General features: G+C 43.7%; 1 protein-coding gene across 1 annotated transcript in view; it reads right to left on the bottom strand.

Annotated features, from left to right (window-relative positions):
* HIBADH (3-hydroxyisobutyrate dehydrogenase) overlaps positions 1-21,282 on the bottom strand; it is a 131,491-nt gene extending 110,209 nt beyond the window's left edge. The window contains exons 1-2 of the mRNA XM_084621015.1: positions 21,124-21,282; positions 5,239-5,399 (exon numbers count right to left, since the gene is read on the bottom strand). Coding sequence (XP_084477141.1) covers positions 5,239-5,399; positions 21,124-21,205 — 243 coding nt within the window. The 5' untranslated portion in view covers positions 21,206-21,282. The remainder of the gene's footprint in view (positions 1-5,238; positions 5,400-21,123) is intronic.
* Positions 21,283-21,532: the final 250 nt, after the last annotated feature.

Raw genomic sequence — 21,532 nt, 5'->3', positions numbered from 1 at the left:
TGACAGGTAGGGTTGCCAACTGTTTAATCACACAAACCCAAATACCCTTGCCCTGCCCCTTGCTCCACCCCTTCCCAGGGACCCATCCCCCCTCCTTCCATCGCTTGCTCTCCCCCACCTTCACCAGGTTGGGGTGCAGGGCACAAGCCCTTGGAGGGAGTTTGAGTGCTAGAGGGGACTCAGGGCTAGGGTGCAGGAGGGGTGAGGGCTCCGTTCGGGAGGCACTTACTTCAGGTGGCTGTGCAGCAGGGCTAAGGAAGGTTCCCTGCCTGCCCTGGCTCCACATCACTCCCAGAAGAGGCCGGCAAGTCTCTACAGCCCCTGGGGGGACAGGTGGCTCCATGCACTGCCCCCGCCCTGAGCACCGACTCCACAGCTCCCATTGGCCGGAGCCCACTGTACCACCCACTGGGAGCCGCCCAAGGTAAGTGGGGCCAGGGGGCTTCACGCGCCACTTCCAGAAGCAGCCAGCATGTCCCTGTGGCCCCTGGGGCTCCGCACGCTGCCCGCACCCGCAGGAGCTGCCCCCGCGGCTCCCATTGGCAGCACATCCTGGCCAATGGGTGCTGCAGAGTCAGGGCTGGAGGCGGGAGCAGCACATGAAGACCCCCTACCTGCCCCCCAACAGCCACAGGGAGAGCCAAGGACCAGGGCAGACAGGGAACCTGCCTTAGCCCTGCTGCGCTGCTGTACTTTCAGGGGCCTAAAATCTCCTGGTTTGGCTTCAGTATCCTCAAAGAGATAGGGCCTGATTCCAGGAGACTCCTGGAGAAAGTGGGAGGGTTGGGAACCCTACTGATAGGGGTGGAAATGTCAGTTATTTATACTGATAGTACAGCTGAAGATTCAGCAACCTGTTTCCGTCCTTTTACAGACATTATAAAGTCACAGTATCTACACTGTACTGGGTACATAAGTTAAAATCACTTCAGTTTAATAGTTTTGTTATACCAATAAAATAAAAACCAGCAGGATCTTATTAAAGGGAAAAAGGCAAAATACCACATTTATTGTGAATACAGAAAGAAACATAGTAAGCAGTTAGTTATAGCTATAACATTCCATTCAATCATACAAACACACACACACACACACACACACAGGTTCTGCAAGGTTGTTATCATAGTTACCAGCCTTAGAGTTGCTCATGCCAAGCCACTGGCCAGGTGGCCTGGACATGAGGAGGGAGCAGGGCCTTGTCAGATGCTCATCTGATGCTCCTGGAAGTTGGTTTGCAGAATCAGACCCCAAAGTTCTCACTTTTTAGAGTCCATTTTTATAGGAATTTCTTCCTATGCCAGTCTATGGGAATTGCTTCATCATGCTGTTGCTGAATCAATCAGCAGACAGCACATTCCTGACGGCTCCAAGATGTTATCTTGTTCTTTGGTTCTCCCATTCTTTAGGCTGTTGGGTGGATTCCAGTCTGCCCTCCGAGGGTCCTCTGGTTATTTCCACTTGGCACTTTCTTCAGCCGATGGACACTGGATTCTTAGGCTGGCACCTCCCTGATCATTCAGTTATATCCACACCAAGCATCCATCCACATACATCCTCTATCTATATTTTAATCACAATTGTTAATACAACGAAAGGGCGGGGAGTCTCTGGGTGCTGTTTCTGTTGTTAGAGTATTGCTTTGAGTCTCTCTCTCTGTGAATTGCTTTGAGAATAGACTCTGTCTTAGAATGTACTAACACAATTAGCAGCTTGCAAGTTTCACACAGAGGGAGAGAAACAGTACCAAAAACCAAGAGACCTCTTAATTAGTAATACCCTGGAATTTAAACTATGGGGAATCAAACTCATTTGTGATTTTAATACAGAACTTCTTTAATATGATCCAACAGTTTGCCTGTTATGTTATGGTTGCAGGGCAAAGCTGCGTTAAGACAGTCTTATACATTAAAAGGAACACACACAAAAATCCCGAACTAAAACCTTTGCCCCATTCACACCACCCAGAAAAACCTGAATAAGTTTCAGAACTGGTCCAGTAATATATATTTCCTGTGCAGACAGAGCCTCTATCAGGATAGACAGATGTATAGAAGACATTGAACAATATTTCTTTCTATAAATGTTTGTTCATTCTGTCCATGGAAAAGCCTCCTTTTTTCAAAAATAGTGGGAAACACAAGTTCCGCCAATCTATTGTTATTTATCGTAACGCCTAAGAGCCATACTCATGGACCACGACCCCACTGTGCTAGTTGCTATACAAATACAGAACACAAAGATGGTCCCTGCCCCAAAGGATTTGCAGTCTAAGACACAAGTTCATTAAATACCTCTGAGGGAGAAAGCTCTAAAATGCATATGATGTGACAGGAGAAACTGTACCAGGCCTCAAAAGCTGGAAGTCTGCTGACTGTGTTTATAGTATATATGTGAAACAGCTATTCGATTACTCTTCATGTTCTGATTCAGAGCTCTGCATAACAAACATTCCTTTAAATCCAGAAGAGGATGAAAGAGGAAAATTATGCAAAATCATGAAGAATGGACAGTCTCTTCACAAATCTGAAAGCTTTTTTTGCTATTTTTAAAAAGGAGAAGCCCTCACACTTGTCCCTCAGTCACTGAAATAAATCTGCTTAATATTTCTAGAGCAATCCACTTCTATTGGCAGTATACATCTCATTTACTATTTGCACTGTCAGAAGTTAACTAAAATACTTTGAAAGAAATAAAAATGTTTAAAATTGTAAGTAATTGGGAGTACTTGCATTACTTTAAAAAGTACAATACTGTAAGAGTTAATTTAAAAAAAAAACTGCCAACACAGGAATTGCCATACTGGAGCAGAATAGTGGCCCACCTAGTTTAGATCTTGCTTCCAACAGGGGCCAGTGCCAGATGTTTCAGAAGAAAAAACTCTGCAGCAGTAGGCAGTTATATGAGAACCAAACCCCAGAAAAGTTTCCTTCTAACACCCAATCATTGTAAGTTGGTTGATGCCCAGAAGCATGGAGGTTTGCATCCCTTCTTAAGTTCTTGTTTAATAATTTAAAAAAAATATTTACTACAACAACTCAATTTCACAGTTCTGTGTTTCTCCTGCAAGGCTATACACACCCAAAGCAGTACAGAAAATTCAGTTTTTTAGGCTTTTTGATGAGCCTCTAGCATCTTCAACTATTTTAGTTAACACCCCCTACAAATGCAGGTCCTAAAAGGTATGTAAATGGAGTCATAATTGGAGAGATTTCCAAATTCCCACAATTGGGTCCCCTCTAAATCATTTTGAAGGATCCCTTTTCCTGTGATTACTCCTTCTGCCACTCCACATAGAAGCCCATCCTAAGCCATACCGCCTCAGAGCGCTTTTCCTAAGTCTCTTGTAGCTCCTCCCCTACACTCAAATGCCTCTTCCCTTTTCCTTACCTCTCTCTGCCTTTCACCCTCTACTACAGGTGCCTGGGTTTAGCAAAAGAGGCTATTACTACCTGCTATTCATCACAGGCAGGTAGATGGCCACCTTGCTGCTAGTAGGCCATTCATCCAGTTTTAAACCATACAGTCCTGCTTTTGTAATGCACGTCCCACGTCTGGCATGGAGACAAAACCGGATGTGGCTTTGACAGTCAGGGACACCATTTTGAAGAGAGTGCTGGTCTGCCCCCCCACCAGCATGACCTTACATGTACCCTGGCAGTGTGACGTTCCTGGAAGCACCGGAACATCCAGTATTTTGAGGATGCATAATTGGCCACCCTATTTCTGACATATGTTGCTTCCCCAGTTGACTGCTTCTGAGACTATTGTAGTAATTGGGGAACGAAGCAGTGGACAGGCAAAGACACATCATCCCCTCTCCACTCAACAGTTCCTAGCAGTAGCAGAAACCACCTGCAGTGAACACGGACAATTGACAGCCTTCACTGCTCCCTGCTCTCTTCTCTGGCATTCCTACTGGTTCTACCCCACACCCCAGATCAAAGGAAAGGCAGCCCTTGCCACGCAATGTTCCTTTTGCAGTAGCTTCTACAGGCCCCCCTGGACTCAAGTTTCCAAGTCCTGGCTGGTGTAGGATTTACACCTCTGAAAGAAAAGGAGGAAATTATTTTCAAGGGGTTTTTTAAGTGTGTTATTTGTATTCGAGACTAAATATTGTGTTCAGGAGCATAAACAGGCTTTTGGCTTTACTTACTTTTAAAAGTATTTCTGCTCACCTTTAAAGTCACTTAATATCTCAAGTTAAGTCTTGTAGCTGATGCCAAGGATTCTATTACTAAGGCAACAATGAATTGTATGAATGGTGAGCCTTGACAAGTCCCACTGTATTCCTGATATCCTTTGTTCAATCAACTTTTCAGTCTTTTTTTGGTTGTGTGTTTGTATAGTGCCTAGCACGATAGTGCCCTATTCCATGCATGGGGCTCCTCTGTGCTAACACAAAACAAAATAATTAAAGCCAAGAAATAGGCTGTAAAGGTTACTGATCCACTTACAGCATCAAATCATTATTCAAATCATTATTCAAAACCAGATGGAATTAGATGTCCAATTACTAGTGGTTTTCTGCCCTGCAGAACACCTTGATTGTAACAGTAACATTTTCACTATTTAAGAATACAATCAGCTCTAACAATTAAAGATCTTAGTTAGAACGGTATTCCTTGTACCTACTCACACTTCCCTTACAACTGCTGAATATTTCTCCCCCCCACCCACTGTTCATCATATCACATGCCGAGTAGCCACAATATTATTTTTGTTCTGGTTTCCACTTACCCTAGCAACATTTTTTGTCTTTAGCCCTTTTGTGCTCATTAGTCCTCCTACAAATAATGGGCAAGTGCCAAGAGCCCTGTAGCATCTAAACTTAAAAAAAAAAAAAAAAAAAAAATCACAGACTCTTGCTCTGAAGCATGGACCATACAATCATGCAAGATAGTGGCTAGGATCCAGGGCCCATTAAAAAGCAATGAGAGTGTTGCCATTGACTGCAACAGGGCCAAGCTATCACAAGATGCACACATGTGAGGTGGGGAGAGGGGGGAAGAACAGCTAACTAGCTTTATAATTAGCAACACATATCCATCATTTACTTTCCTTCCCTCCTTTTTCTTTTTCTCCCACTACAACCCTCCCATCAAAATAAATAATCACATCAGTAATTTGTTGTTTTAAATTATGCTTAGTGATGTGTACCAGAGTCAGAATGTCTAAGAAGGAAAGTCATTTTAACAAATGCACAGTTAACATTAAAATAAAGAAAGTGGGTTACTATACCTGGGCTCCCGAGTCTTGAAATTCTTTGCCAGCTTCTGGGAATACATCATATGCAACAACAGGATATCCGTGTTTTACCAGGTTTTTTGCCATTGGATTTCCCATGTTACCCAGCCCAATGAATCCAACTGGGGTTTTGGAGGCCATTGCCCTAGAACACACTGATTTCAATACAATAAATTAATATTTTGGAGAAATATACCTTAAAATATAAGAATAAAATCTACTGAGCAATTTAATTGGCTTCTTTGAAACATGGGGGGTCCGGGGGGGCAGGGAAGTAACTTCAAACCCAGTTATATTTAAGTTTCAAGTGGACAGATTTAAATCCTATTCATATAAAATGTAAACAGTGTCCCATTACTTTTTACCAATATAATCTCAGTCCGAGATAAAGCAATTTCACATTTTAAAAACATTTCTCCATTTTAAATATTGGATTTCTTAAATTGAATATTAATGAATGATACCTAACCAATAACCCTGAAGACAGAAATCCCATTTAGCCACAGAACAGATAAGGTTGGTGAGGTAATACCTTTTACTGGATGAACTTCTGTTGGTGAGTGAGACAAGCTTTCATGCTACACAGATCTCTTCCTCAGGTCTGGGAAAAGTACTGAGTGTCACAGCTAAATATAATGCGGTCCGATATAACGCAAATTCAGATATAACGTGGTAAAGCAGCGTGCCGGGAAGGAGGAGTGCTTTACCTCGTTATATCCAAATTTGCGTTACCGCAAGTGGTACCTCTGTGCCTGCCCCCCCCACAACTTGCTACGGCCCCCCCTCCCCAGCTCACCTCTGCTCCGCCTCCTCCCTGAGCGCACCACCACCACTCTGCTTTTCCCTCCCTCCCAGGCTTCCCGCGCCAAACAGCTGATTGGCACGGCAAGACTGTGAGGGAGGGAGAGGCGGAGCAGTGGCGGGGCGATCAGGGGAGAAGGCAGAGGCAGAGCAGAGGGGAGCTGGGGCGGGGAGCGGTTCCTCTCCCTACCCCGGTATTATGTGGTCTCACCTATAACACGGTAAGATTTTTTGGCTTCCAAGGACCGCGTTATATTGGGGTAGAGGCGTACAAGGTCATAGAATGTATGACAACTACTTAAGCTAAGGAACTGTTCAAGGTGACATGGCCTGTTAACACCCCTGTAGTCATGGGAAAAAATGGGGAGTTAGTGGATTACAGATTGCTGTAATAAAATCATAAATCCAATGTCTTTATTAAGACAATGGTACATAGCATCTAACAAAGTTATGATTTTAAACTCCCATGCTTGTCTTTTGAAAGCGTTGTGCAGATTTCCTTTGAAGATGAAGACTGATAGATCAGATAAAGAGGGATTACTTTTTGAAAAAAGTGTTCACCCACAGGTGATGTGGCATTTTGTCTTGTCATTTTCCTGCGTTAATTCATTTACGAGCATATTGATTGTCTGGTTTCTCCCACATAGTTGTTATTGGGGCATTTAGTGCACTCGATGAGTTACACCACACGTCGTGATAGTAATATGCAAGACCCATGGATTTTGAAAGGTGTTTTGTTGGGGATGTTGATCAAGGCAGCAGTGTAGACATGTCTGCCGGTTTTGCAACTGTTGTTGTGGCAGGGCCTGGTGCTACTCAGAGTTGGCATTTCCTGGTCTGTGGGGAGCTTGCTTCTGATGATTAGGTTGGAGAGGATGGGGGGTTGTTTGAAGACCAGAAGAGAAGGTTAAGGAAAGATTTATCTCGTGGAGTACCTGTCCCAGGCCTGAGGAAGAGCTCTGTGTAGCTCAAAAGCTTGTCTCTCTCACCAATAGAAGTTGGTCCAATAAAAGAAATTGCCTCACCCACCTTGTCTTTCTAATATCCTGGGACTGACATGGCTACAACACCACTGCATACAACAAAGGGGAAAGGTGTCAGGTGGCTGAAATAAAGGCTGCCTCTCGGAGACACAGAGGGCTCTCACTGAGGGACTAAGGACAAAGGGGGAGAGCTGGAGCCAGAAATGGATTCCAGCTTGGCTGGCTGACTGCACTGGCTTGGCCAGGATGTTGCATACATCATATGCAACAGGATATCCATGTTTTACCTTTGCCTCTCTTTGCTAACCTAAGGACTTTCAGATTCTGTAGGCCAGGTGACTAATATATTACCTTGTTTTGAAAAGGCTACCTACTGTAGCTGCAAATACTCACTGAGAGCACTGCGCCATGAACAGGTACAGTACAAGCCTCCTGCGGGTGTGTAGCTTGGCTGAATTCACAGCAGGAAGGTCCAGTCTTGGAGGCCACGGGCCTGCCCCTTCAGAACTGTGTGAACCACTAGGGCTCGGCACACTAAAGAGGTCACGCCCATGAGACTGGTTATGGGCTAGGGCATAGACCTGACTTTGTGGATCTGTGAAAACCACCAATTCATTTCACATAGGTTGCCAAACCACTATCAGATGGTGACTGGTCACTACCGTCTGTGGCCAAATGTAAACCACTGAAAGAGAAAGTCTCCATGACACATTGTCAGTCCCTTGAACAATGGCATAAAGATTACTTATAAAATGCTACAGTCTTCACTGCAGGAGCAACTTTCAAAGAAGTACAAAAAAATAAGACAAAAATATAACATGATGTACAATATACTAATACAGTGTGCTATGGCAGTTTATGGATACATGGAAAATAATGTAGTTTTCAGCCATTTTTAGCACAAGCTACTGTGTATGGGTATATAATGTCAGGCAATGCATAATTCCCATAAATACCAATGTATAATAATTCCTTTCTAATCATTCTAAACTAAAATAATCCTAGCTCAATGCTAGGGCAGATGCCAGTTTTTAGGTCTTACTGCCAGTTACAAAAAAGACAATTTTTCCTTGAAAGGAAGAGAAAATCTCATTCAGATTAAACATTAAAACAAGAGAAGACCAAACAGACTATGAGGATAATAAATTAAACTATCCAAATTCAAAAGAAAAATTGCATATCCTATGCTTAGCCTTTCAGATGTCGCATTGCTTAAAGAAGAATCTTTCTTAGTTCAGAAAACACTTCATTCATTATTTTAAAGGTTTTTTCTGACTTTAAAGTGCCTTCTTAGCTAACAACAGTCAGGCTCTCATTTACACCACTATTTTGTTAGCGTCATATTTAATAAGTCAGGTGTATCAAGAGGACTCCTGTTAAGCCCTGGTTTCCACAAATGCCAACAACAATGATCTGGCTGGATAAATATTGCCAGTTTTTGTTTTTTAAAAAGACTACACTGTAATTTATAAACATGTTCTAATATCTATATGTCCAAGTATGCAAAGAGCAAATCACTATAAAACATGCCAAACATAAAACACAACTGAACATACACCCCTGACCATACTCTTCTTGAAATCTAGTCCTCTCTTGGACTCTGATTCTGACCTCTCCTGGTTCTCCTCCTGTCTTTCTAATTGCTCCTCTCATACACCCCCTCCTGCAACTTCCTGTGGGGATTTCACAGGGCACTATCCTTAGTCACCATCCCTTTTCCATCTATACATTATCTCTGGGTAATCTCATCCACAAACACAAATTCAAGTACAGTCTCTATGCTGATGACTAAGGCTAAGATTTTGTCATGGATGTTTTTAGTAAAAGACACAGACAGGTCACAGGCAAAAAAGAAAATTCACAGAAGCCGTGATCTGTCCATGACTTTTATTAAAAATATCTGTGACAAAGTGGAGATCTGTGGGTTCCCACACCGACCTGAAGCAGGGCAGTGCACAGGGGCTAGGAGCTGCCTTCAGCAGCTGGGGATTGTGCAGTACCCCTGCTGCCAGCAGCTCTGGGGGCCCACAGCGGCCAGGAGCTTGGGGGTTCTCCCAGCCACAGCCAGGAGCTGCAGGGGGTTTCCTACTGCTTGCGGAGGCCAGGAGCTCGGGGGTTTCCCCACTGCCCATGGCATCTGGGAGCTCGGGGGTTCCCCTTCTGTTTGCAGCAGCTGAGAGCTGTGAGGTACCCCACCACCCACAGCGGCCAGGAGCTGCAGGGGCCGCCAGAGGCAGTCAGGGTACCCCACAGCTCCCTGCCCACATGGGCAGTGGGGGGATCCTGCAGCTCCCAACCACCACAGGCTGAATGCATGGAGGTCACTGGAAGTCACGGATTCCGTGATTTCTATGACCTCTGTGACTAAATTGTAGCCTTACTGATTACTCACAGATCTTTCTCGCCAAACTACAATCTCAGCCTGACATCTCCTCATGGATGTCTTGCCATCAGCTCAAGCTCAATACAGCTAAAACAAACCTTGTCCTCCTGCACCCACTAGATTATTTCTCAATCACTGTAGGCAACACCAACCTGCCTGTCACTCAGGCCTGTAACCTGGAAGTTATCTTTGACTCTGACATCTTTCTGGGTCCTTTATCCAGGCTTTATCTAAACCTTGCAGATTCTTTCTGCATAACAGATCTAAGATATGGCCTATCCCATCAATCCACAGAGGTAGTGCTCTCATCCAGGCATCATCTCAGTTACAACAGCACCCTTCTCTCTGGCCTTGACAAATGCAGTCTTGCCCTACTCATATCCATTCAGAATGCTGCTGCAAAGATCATTTTCCTAGCCCATCATTTTGAACATGTTACTCCTCTCTTTGCATCCTTCCACTGGCACCCCTTTCTCCATTGCATCAAACGTTAAGGTATTTATCTTCACTTTCAAGGCCCTTCACAACCCATCCCCACTATAGCTACCATCTCATTCACTATCGAGAAGTCTACTTCTGCCTCCAATCGCCCATTTGTTAAATTTTCAAACAACCACCTTTGAGTGCTTTCTCCTATGCTGCTCCATGCACTAGGGAGGAGCTCTTCATAAACATTTGTAAAATTACTTCATTATTTTCCCTCTAAAACCTCATTAAAACTCTCCTTTGCTGTGATGCCTAAAAAAAAACCCCAAAGAAAAAAACCAACCTAAAACTTGACAATGGTTAATCTGCTGGTGTGCTGAGACCTCTGCCTATCATATTGACTGATACTGTCTCATTATTTACTAATACTCTACTATTTGTCTACATCCATTTATTGTCTCTTGTCCTATATTTAGATTGTAGGCTCTTAGGGGCAGGGACCATTTTTGTTCTGTGTCTGTACAGCCCCTAGCACGATGGAGTCCTGGTTCCTGACTAGGGCTTCTAGGTGCTATGGCGATATAAATAACAAAAACAGACAGTCTGATTATACTAATTGGAACACATTTTAATGCATGGAAAACTGGATATTTTCCAAGTTATAAGGTAAGTTACATCATAGTTTTTATTTCTTATAGAATTTTGGGTTATTACACCAGTAGTTAAACCAATATTGAATTAGCCACATTAAGAATAATACAACTTCACTTACAACTTTGAAAATATCCAATTTCCCCTGTATTTCAATCCAGGAAAACCTATTAAAATAAACTGCCAAAGTTGCTTAGTAGAGGCCGTTTTCAACTAAAGGTATTTAAAACTTTGATTTACTTTAAAAGTGGTCTCTTGAGATAGAGGATTGCTGATTGGACGTGGTTTGGAGGGAAGCATCATTGTAGCAAGATCCACTTCCCATATCCATATTCTAGACAGAAGAGGCACAATAAATATGTCAGATTTAAAATATTCAAATCATCTAACTTTAGAGGTGGGCTGATAATTGATTTTTCTGTTCCCTGGCAGTTCTGAAAAACTGGGGAAAAAAATTTGGTTTGAGTTGAACTGAAGCCAAAAAAACTGAAAAATTTCAGCAAAATGTTTTTCAATCAATTTCAGGTCAAATGAATCCTTCTGAATTTTTTGGCTGGTGGCAGCAGACTTCTTATAACCATCATCCCAGGGGTTAGAGCAGTCACCTGAAAGGTCCAGGTTCCTTTCCTCCCTCCGCTGGGTGTAGAGCCAGGATTTGAACTTGGGTCCACCATATTGGAGAAGAGAGTCCTAACCACTGAGCTCTGGGATATTCTGGAGCAGATCTCTCTCAACCTTCCCTGTTAAAAACTGTTCTAGTTTTTAATAAATAAATAGCAAGCAGGGACTTGAACTCGGTGAGTGCCATGACAATCATGCTATAGAACCACACACTCTCTCTTTGTCCCTATTACTATATAAATGACAATTAATAGTTATTGAGAAATAGTCTGCACTAGAAGTGCTACAATGGCGCAGCTATGCCACTGTAGTGCATCTGGTGAAGATCTTCCATGCTGATGTAAGAGAGCTCTCCCGTCACCATAACTACTACACCTCCGTGAGAGGCGGAAGCTATGTTGTCAGGAGAACATTTCCCGCCGACATAGCTCTGGTGTGGACAGTGCTTCGGTCGCTGTAATTTGTGTGGCTCAGGGTGGTGGTTTTTTCACTCCAGAGCAACGTATGTTATATTGACATAAGCAGTAGTGTAGATCTGCCCTGAGCTAGACAGAGAGAGAAAGGATCTATACCCTGGTGGTTAGGATACTCACCTAGTACATGGGAGAGTCAAATTCAAGTTCCTGCTCTAATGACCAGATAGTCATAGAAAATGGAACAGCTTCAATAGGAGAAATTGAGGAAGACCTGTCCCCAGAATATCCCACAGCTTAGTGGCTAGGGCACTCTCCTGTAATGTAGGAAACTCAAGTTCAAATCCCTTCTCTACATCAGGCAAAGGGAGGAACTGAAAGGCCTCCCACAGCCCAGAGGAGTGCTCTAATCACTGAGCTAAGGTTTTAAGGGAGGCCACTTCCTCCTCCTCCGAGTCCTCAATAAAAGAAGTTTGGCCCTAAACTATTTGACAAGTTTGTGAATAATTTTCAGTTGATCAAACTGCACATTTTGGCAAATAAACTATTTGTACAAATTTTTTACCCAGCTCCTAACAAAGTTAAATTACCCTTCACTTATCAGGAACAGAACCACAAACATTGGTTAAGCATATGGGTCTGAAATTCACTGCTGGCATAAGCATAGGTACAACTCTTAATTCTGGTGGAATTGTGTATACATACAGCAGAAGTTAACTTGGCTTGGTTACAATGTCTTCAGGCTCAATAGCTGAAATACTTCCAATTGCTCTGTTGTCATGAAGAAACTCTTGGCTAGGCCTTCCCTTCATTTTACTCAAAAACAAAAACTCTGATCCTGCAATCAAATCTGTGCAGGCAGACCCTTTCTCCTATTTACTTGGAGGACCTACCTGTACTGATCCAGTTGCAGGATCATGGCCTTAGAATGGAAGGATTTCAAGACTATTGAGTTGTAGCTCACAAAAGCTTATGCTCAGATAAATTGGTTAGTCTCTAAGGTGCCACTAGTACTCCTTTTCTTTTTATAAATTTAAATGTTTCTCTTTTGAGTCTACTACTACTAAAATACTCTCTGATTTCACAATTTTGTTGAAGAATTCTATAAAACTGAGTGAATCTCTGAATGCCTGTTTCTTGATTAACATTAACAGGCAATCAATGGGTAAGATACTTCCAGTGTAGATGCCCCCTTGCCTTAATTTCCTCATGAGGTAAGTATTATTTTACAGACACTGGGCTGTTGTGAGGATTCATAAACAATGTTTGTACGTTAAAGATAAAAATGTAACTACTAAATATTTTTTTCCAAACATGCACGTAATGTTACAATTCACATTTGACCCTGTGATTAAAGTACTATATTGGGTTTGTTCTCTTTTGATCCCACTTACCATTAGGCTAATGGAGCTAATCTGCAGTAGAACACTAAAAGTTAGTGGTGCTTCAGTCAACTGTACAGCATCAACAGAAGCACCAACTAATTGAGTAGGTCCACGTTACCAACCCTGAATTGATATAAGGTTCGTTTGTGTCCACAACAGGGCTGCCTAACACAGATTCAGTGGGGATGGGGAGAGGGCTGTTATCTTTGATAAAAAGAACAGCACTCCCTCAGTTGGCAAAACTTCTTAGTTTGCTAGCAAAGCCTCTCCACTATCCCAATATACCTGCTTCAGCAACCAGCAGTCCCACCCGAGAAGTGCCTCCCAGAAAGGGTTTCCCCCCATCATGACCCCACATATTTTAATCTCAGTCTCTCTCGCCCCTCCCCTTCCATCCATCCAGCTGGAAATTACCAGATGAAACTGCATATCTTGGCCATCTGATACCCTCATACAGACATGTCCACAACCAAAATACTCTCCCTACATGTTTCTCTCTCAGCTAAATTTATGCCTCCAGTACAAATGTACAAAGTCAGCAATCCAGCTGTGGTTTGCCAGCTGCAAGCAGCAGTTCAAACAAGCCACTAGGGAACTCACAGCAAGTGTGCTAAGGAGCTTCACTGGGTGAGGCAGCTGACAGATCTGAGCACTGTCACAGCTGACTGAACCAGTCATGACACTATGGACATTACAATCAACTGATCTCTCTAAAACCAGGCAAACCCTTAGACTAATCAGAATTAACAAGGGAGGATGACAAAACTAATGTGTGCGTAGAAAGACAGGGAAGAAGAGAAGAGAACATACGAATGACTGGCACTGCCTTTAATAGGCAACTGTAAATTCCATTTAAGGCACCCAATCCTGCAAACACTTCTCACAGTCAATGGGACTTTATGATAATCACATATAAGTGTTTGCAGCAGAATCAACTTAAGCACCTAGGATATATCTACACTGCACTATAAGACTGTGCTTAAGCTTGGGTTCAAGGTTAACCCCCCCTTGTATCCACACTGCTATTGCACCAACCCAGGGTCCAAGCCCTACTGTTTTGCAGCGTAGGCGCAGCCCCGCTTGACTCATGTCCTGGGAGTCTGCCAGATGTATTCCACAGTTTCACGGGCCAACTTCTTTAGTCCTTTCTATCCCAACAATCTGTAATGGACTCTGTTGAAAATGGAAGCCACCCCCACTCCTTGAAGTATGGCAGTTGCTCCCATCAGCATTAACCCATTCTCTTCTGATCTCCGAGCTGCAAGCTGATTGGCGAGCCTCCTGGCAATGGAGGCTGAGCAGAGCAAGTCTTTTGCAAAGCATGCTGCTTTATGGTTATGGGAGCACAGCCAAATTTTGGTGAATCTCTGGTGCAAGGCCAGAGAAACTGGTCAGCACAGGCACCATGAATGACCAGGCATACCAGCAGACAGTTAAAAAGCTGGCAGCTTTGCAGATTTTCAGGATAGGTGATCAGTTTAGGGAGCGTATTAAGACGCTGAAGAGCAAGTACTGGAAGACCAGGGACAAGAACCACACCTCTGGCAACTCTCCAACAACATGCCCATTTTATGAGGAGTTTCACTCGGTGCTGGACATGGAGTGCCTGCATGCTGGGCACCGAACCAACTGTGCTTCATGATGACTGGGATGGTGCCTAGCTGGCCCCTGAATCTATCATGGGGACTGATGGGAGCCAGCAGCAGGCTCTGAGTGAGGAGCATGAAGTGACTATTTACGAAATCAGTCCCTAGCAGACTGTGGATCAGGATCAACGGCAAATTCTAGGTCCCTATTAGGAAGAGCCATTTGATTCCCCCACCTCCGAGGAACAGACCGCTGCTGAGCCTGCGGCAAACCTGGTAGAGACAGAAGCCACCCCAGATGCCAATAAGTGTAGGACTTCAATTTACAGCTAATTACAATAATAAGAGGGATTTCTGCTCTAAGAAGCAATGCAAAAATTACAGTAAGCCCCAGCTACCAGCGTGTTCACTACTGGCAGATTGTATCACAGCATCTTGGCATTTCCCCTTCCCTGCCATCCTACCATATGGAATTCAAAATGGTGACTGGGAATTTCAAACATTTATAAAGAGGCATAAAGGGCATTTTCATTGTAAAGTAACCAGTGCTTGCCACGGTCATTCATGTTCTCCTTTCAATAGTAAGGGCTTGAAATTTGCCACTCTGTAATCATTTCTCCTCTGTCTATGGAGCCCCACCTGGAAACAGTGCACTCAGTGTGTGTGTGTGTTTGGAAAACAGTCTTCTATTTCCAAATCTAGTCCATTTCAGTTAGAGATATTCCATGATGTTTTCAGGTCACAAAATCATTTCTCCCAAGTCCGAGTGAGGTGTCCATTTTTACCCAGAACTTGTACTAAGTGCAGAGAGGAGGAACGCTGTAGAGTTCTGCATGTTTGCATGCAGCAACAACAGGGTAAACCATGTGTGAGCTAATACAGCATCCTGTTAATTCCCTCAGAAACTCTGACCCAGTCCTGGTTGCTCAGAGCTGCAAATGTTTTCTTAAGCAGGAACTCCATACAGTCAAATAGAGAGAAGGGTGTATTTGACAGGTCCTCCTTTAAGCCCACTCCACTCACAGATGTGCTGTTTGATCACTATACGTTTGAATACACTGCAGGTTTCTCACCAGCAGCTTGGAATAACTTCGCCCTTTGCCCCACAAGAACTGTTATGTCCTCCAAAATGTGAAAGGCCTGAAACGATTTGCAGCAAGGGCACTAAGGCTTTCTCTATCTGCACCCCCCCGCAGAAAAAAGGTTGTAATTTTAACTTTACTATTGTCTCTAAAGTTAACAAGGCTGTGTCCAGAGAAAGTACATGGACTGAAGCATTCCTTCACAATATATGATGGTTCAGTTGAGAAATGTAACATTTTACGTCCATGAGATTCCACGAAAATTAATTCTGTGATCCTCCACTGACCTATTTTAGACAATAACCCTCTACTTCTTGTCCTATTTCAGGGCCTCTCAACCTCTATTGCCTGCTGTTCATTGGGAACTCAATCCTGGCCCAACATACCTGACAAGCAGGCAGAGAGGCTGAGACTTGCAATCCGAGTGAAGGACAAGGTTTCAGAGATTGAGCAGACACTTGCAAAGCAGTTCCTGTGACAGGAACAGCGGCTAAGGGGGAGGACCGAGCTCAACAGAGAGAACTGTTTCATCAACTTAAGTTCATCATGGCTGCAAGAGCACTGGCTCCTGCTGCCTCCCTACACAATGGCCTGATTCCCCTGCATTGTACCTCAGGCATGCAGTAGCTTGGATAACTATGTCAGGGTGGCCCAAGCATTCAGGCCTCATGAGCAGCTGGCTATGCAGCTTTCCTTCTTCAACCCCTCTTCTGTGGATACCTGCAACTCCCTGTCCCAGTGCCAAGCGAGCAGAAAACAGGAGAAGAAGGGGGGAAAAGAATGCAGGGCCAGGAAGCATATAGCAGTCAGGGGGTTGGGTTGGGTTTGCACTATTTTCAGGGGAAGGGAATAACGTTCTTCTGGTATGTGTTTTGGTGTGTTGTAATGGCAGCTGGTCTGTCCAGCACTGAGTGACACTTGTACTGTTTTAATATGGGTTTACAAACAAAGCCTTTTAGGTCTTCAAGAAAGTTTATTGCCATCATTGCCTCACTTGACAATCATGATTTCAGATAATAAAATATACATTAATAAGCAAACACTATTCCTCTATTTACCAAGGTACAGCAATTCACATTTCAATAAATTCTATACATAAACCCATGCTGCCCCCAATTCATTAATCATGTCATTCATAATTGCATTGGATGGCAATCAACCCATACACCTTCCAAAGCACTAGACACCCTGCCCCAACATTTAATTAGCCACTTTCCGCCCCCAAAAGCACATTCGTACAGGTACTATTCCCTTTCGTCCATTGGGCCATGTAAGTCCATAATATGAGAACACAATGTATCCCTGACTTCTGCTGCCTGGGTGCAACCAGCTCCCACACTGATAGCTGCACTTGCTGGCTGAGGGTACCAATCCAGCAGCCCCTCACTGTCATAGGTCCATTCAGGGGGAAATGGCTCACCTCTAGCTTCACAAAGGTTGTGAGGAGCACAGCAAACTACTGTAATGCAGACAGCATTGATGACACTGGTATCCAAATGGGTCTGTAGACATCTCCAACGTGATTTTAATTTGCCAAAAGCACATTCAACAGCTATTCTACATGTGCTGAAAGTGTAATTAAACCCATCTTTTACCAGGGTAGTTGTTTGAGCATTGGCCTGCTAAACCCAGGGTTGCGAGTTCAATCCTTGAGGGGGCCATTTAGGGATCTGGGGCAAAAATTGGGGATTGATCCTGCTTTGAGAAGGGGGTTGGACTAGATGACCTCCTGAGGTCCCTTCCAACCCTGATATTCTATTAAACAAATCAGGGTATGCTTTCATAAACCAAGGCAAAAGTGGTTATTCAGGGTTCTCCAGAATAACGATGGGGACAGGAACTCTGTTTATGTCAATATCATTTGGTGACAATAGTGTCACAGTCTGTCCATGAATGTAGACTCCTAAGCAGCAAAAAACTTGCATTATGAACTTTTCCAGTACAGCCCACGTTGATATTCCTAAGCCTCTGTGGTCCAGGAGGACCTGCATAACAATGTACTAATACCCTTTACAGTTTATGTATTCCTTGAGGAGGACAAACTGTTGGCACAAGTCCTATCAATGGTCCCGGCACAGTAGGAAACCCCATTCTCTTAAAGCCAGCAGTTCCTCCGGAATATCTTTAATGCCCGTCACCTCAGATACCTCTGCCACCATTTTACCCACAGCTTACTGTTTGTCAATGAACCCGTAGCAGTCCAGGGCAGCCAGCTTCCAGACAGTTATAGCAACCCACTTCTGGACTGGCAAAGCTGACCTCAGTTGTCTCTCTTAATATTGAACGGCAGGAGCAAGCGGCTCCAAAGCTCCAGAAATGTAGCTTTCTTCATGCGAAAGTTCTGGACCCACTGCTGGTCATCTTAGAGCTTCATGATGATGTGTTCCCACCAGTCTGTGATTGTGGCCCTGCGCCAGAAGCACTGGTCTATGTAGAGAGCATCAGTGACTATGCCAGTTATACTGAGCAGCATCTGTCAGTGTAAGTCTACCATGCCATGCCAAGGTATTCTTCCTTCTCTTCTGCCTCCACCTCCTCCTCTATCAGGAAAATCTAACAGGTACTTTTGGTGGAGCAGAAAACATCACCGAAACGTCCACCAGTACCTCACAAATGCTATGCCAGTTTCCTGACACAGGAGTGAAAACACAAGGAAGAGAAGTTCTTCAAAAAGGTGCATCCTCCATGCTGCTGGCTCCAGTAGCTGGGAGCACACAGACCAAAATGACTGCACAGCAGGCTGTGTTGGCAGACTGTTCAAACTTCCTGTAACATGCAGGGCGGACAGTAAAGTTTTCCCCACAGTGCATCACAGTGATAGTGTAGAGTAGCCACATTTCAGGAGGGTGCAACAGACTCTGGGATACGGTTGGTTTGATTTAGGTCTGCGTGCTGCAGTGTGGACACCAGACCCGAGTTTCAACACGGGTTAGAAAAGTCTTAATACAGGGTTAAAAAACAGTGAACATAAGAACAGCCATACTGGGTCAGACCAAAGATCCATCCAGACAAGTATCCTGTCTACCGACAGTGGCTAATGCCAGGTGCCCCAGAGGGAGTGAACCTAACAGGTAATGATCTCGTGATCTCTCTCCTGCCATCCATCTCCACCCTCTGACAAACAGAGGGTAGGGACACCATTCCTTACCCATCCTGGCTCACAGCCATTAATGGACTTAACTGGATAAATTCATGGAGGTTCTCTTTTAAACCCTGTTACAGTTCTAGCCTTCACAACCTCCTCAGGCAAGGAGTTCCACAGGTTGACTGTGGGCTGTGTAAAGAAGAACTTCCTCTTATTTGTTTTAAACCTGCTGCCCATTAATTTCATTTGGTGGCCCCTAGTTCTTATATTATGGGAACAAGTAAATAACTTTTCCTTATTCACTTTCTCCACAACACTCATGATTTTATATACCTCTATCATATTTAGTCCCCTTTAGTCTCCTCTTTTCCAAGCCTCTTTAATCTCTCCTCATATGGGACGCATTCCAAACCCCTAATCATTTTAGTTGCCTTTCTCTAAAGCTTTTCTAATGCCAGTATATCTTTTTTTGAGATGAGGAGACCACATTCAAGCTCAGGGTTCCCTAACCTAGGCCAGCTGACTCAAATCCCACTAACCCTGAGCTTACATTGCAGTGTAGACATGCCCTTAGAGTAAAATCCTGGCTCCAGGTAACTCAGTGGAAGTTTTGCCATTGACTTCAATAGAGCCAGAATTTCATCTCAGACTGCAGTCATTGCTCTCTCAGGTCTCTATGCAAAAATAAAGCATATATATTTGCCAAACTTAAAACCTGAAGTAATGGTTTATTCTCTCCCCTCCCCCTCAAAGATTATATATTTCAAAAAAATAACTAAAGTTACTTTGTGGTACTTCAGGAGAACTGCATTCTGAATCTCCTCTCTCTTGCATGTGATGACAACATTCAAGCTGTCATGTTTAAGCCAGTGAACAAAATCATAATGCTACTTCAAAGCTTTTACAGAAACGTCTTTATGAATAGTATAGACAACACGTATGAAACAGTGACAATTACTACTGATAATATTGTGGCAAAAGACACCCGATAGACCTATTCTCCGTACCATTTGTGTATTTCATTTAACTTCACTAACACATGACCAGGTGTATCCATTAGTCTGTATTCCACCTGAACAACTAAAAACTTTTTAAAAAGTCAGACTCAGAACTGTGAAAAGCTTTAATGGATTCTGTTAGTGGGAGAGATATTAAAGTAAAACAATGCCACTAAAAGTTCATTTTAAAATAAAATTAAGAGTCAGACATTTATAATTTTGTCAAATCAATGAAAACAAAAGGCACTAGAAGCTTTAAGAAAAATCACTTTTAAAATAATAGAGTAGTTTCAGGTGCACCTTTGCTGAATCCCCTGTCAAATTTTGTGGTTTTAAAGTCACATTCCCCCTTTTTAAAAAAATACACACATACATTTCTCTTCGGTTACTATGTGAGAGACCCCCAATAAACACAGGGGAAACTGACTGAGCTACACAAGGGAAACAGTAAAATGGACTATAAATGAAGTGCTGTCAAATGCACAAAATAAACATATTAAAAAGACTGTAGAAAAAGATTCTACAATTTATTTCACTTATAGTAATCTTAGGTGTTACTTGTAGCAACAGTAGGTAGAACAATTTCAAACAAAAGTATGATCTTTAAATCACCAGTGTCCCTTTAAAAGGAAAGATAGAAGACAGGGAAAAGGTTATAACTTGGGCCGTAATCCTGCAAATACACTTGCTTAACTTTGCATTCAACTGGACTACCTGCTGCCCATTAATGTGTGTGTAAAGTGAAGCAAATGTATGCACTACCAGGGTCTTGAATATAAAAAAAAGTGCTGCTGAATTCAGGTTTGGCTCAAAAATAACAAAATATAATCACAAAGAAAGCAAAGTATGAGTACAGATTACAGGTACGTGCTTTTTAAGTCACGAGCGTCACATAAACTTCTGTGGGCTGTTTTAAACTCTAGGTATGCTATTTTAAATAAACACATTAAAATATTTATTATACTAAGCAACTCATAAGATTAAGTAAGAATTGATATAAGCCTCATATAATTTTACAACCTGTCTAGCTTTAATAGAGTGCACAATACTTGTAAAAGGTGCAAAACACAAGTGATAATCCTCTCGTGCTATGAGGCACATTTATCAGGGGTTTCAAAACCCAATGCATGTTTCACCTAAGGAATTAGAAGCTTGTCAGGAGTGGGGAGTCCTTCAAACGCACTCAAATCCGGAGCGCAGCTCTTGTGTGCCTGCAATTACCACCCACCCCACCTCCCCTGTTTTCACGTGATAAGAAGTTCTGGAGCGACGCTGACACTGGAGTGACTCACATGGCAATTTAGCTAGGGGGGTAGGAAGCAGCAGAAGCAGAAGCTTTTCTCTGGCTGGTTCAACAAGGAGGCCTGGCCTTTTAACACAACTAGGCAACAGTTTGCAACCCCAGCTCGCGCTGCTAAAATGTCACCAAAAAACCCAAGGCAAAGAGGGAGAGGCGGCTCCTTACCCATTGCAATGCTGGCAGCGTGCACCTTCCTGGGCTTGTATAACAGCCTGGCGGAGCCTCTGAGCATTAAAACTGCGGCCATGCCGCTTCCCCCAGCTCCACTCTGCGTGACCTCCAGTTAAACACCACTCCCGCCTCCCCTCTCTGCCTGTGACCGTGAACGGGGAGGAGAGAGAGGAGACGAGTGACAGCCAGGATAGCCAACCACCGCTTGGCCGTGGCAGCCGCACACCAATGAGAGGGGACATCCTCCTGCGGTGACCCGCCGGGTTCGCCTCCAGCCCCATGATAGACAGCGGAGCCGCCTGCCTCCCCTCGCCGCTCTGAAATTGAAGGAGAAGGGCTGGGCTGTTCTGCTGGGCGGCGCCCGCTCGTGGGCAATTGCTGCGGGAGTAGCACCAGGGGACAA

This window comes from Lepidochelys olivacea (genome assembly GCF_965140295.1).
Source record: "Lepidochelys olivacea isolate rLepOli2 genome assembly, chromosome: 2".
In the NCBI taxonomy this organism is placed as follows: Eukaryota; Metazoa; Chordata; order Testudines; family Cheloniidae; genus Lepidochelys; species Lepidochelys olivacea.
This window is presented reverse-complemented; position numbering and strand designations above follow the sequence as displayed.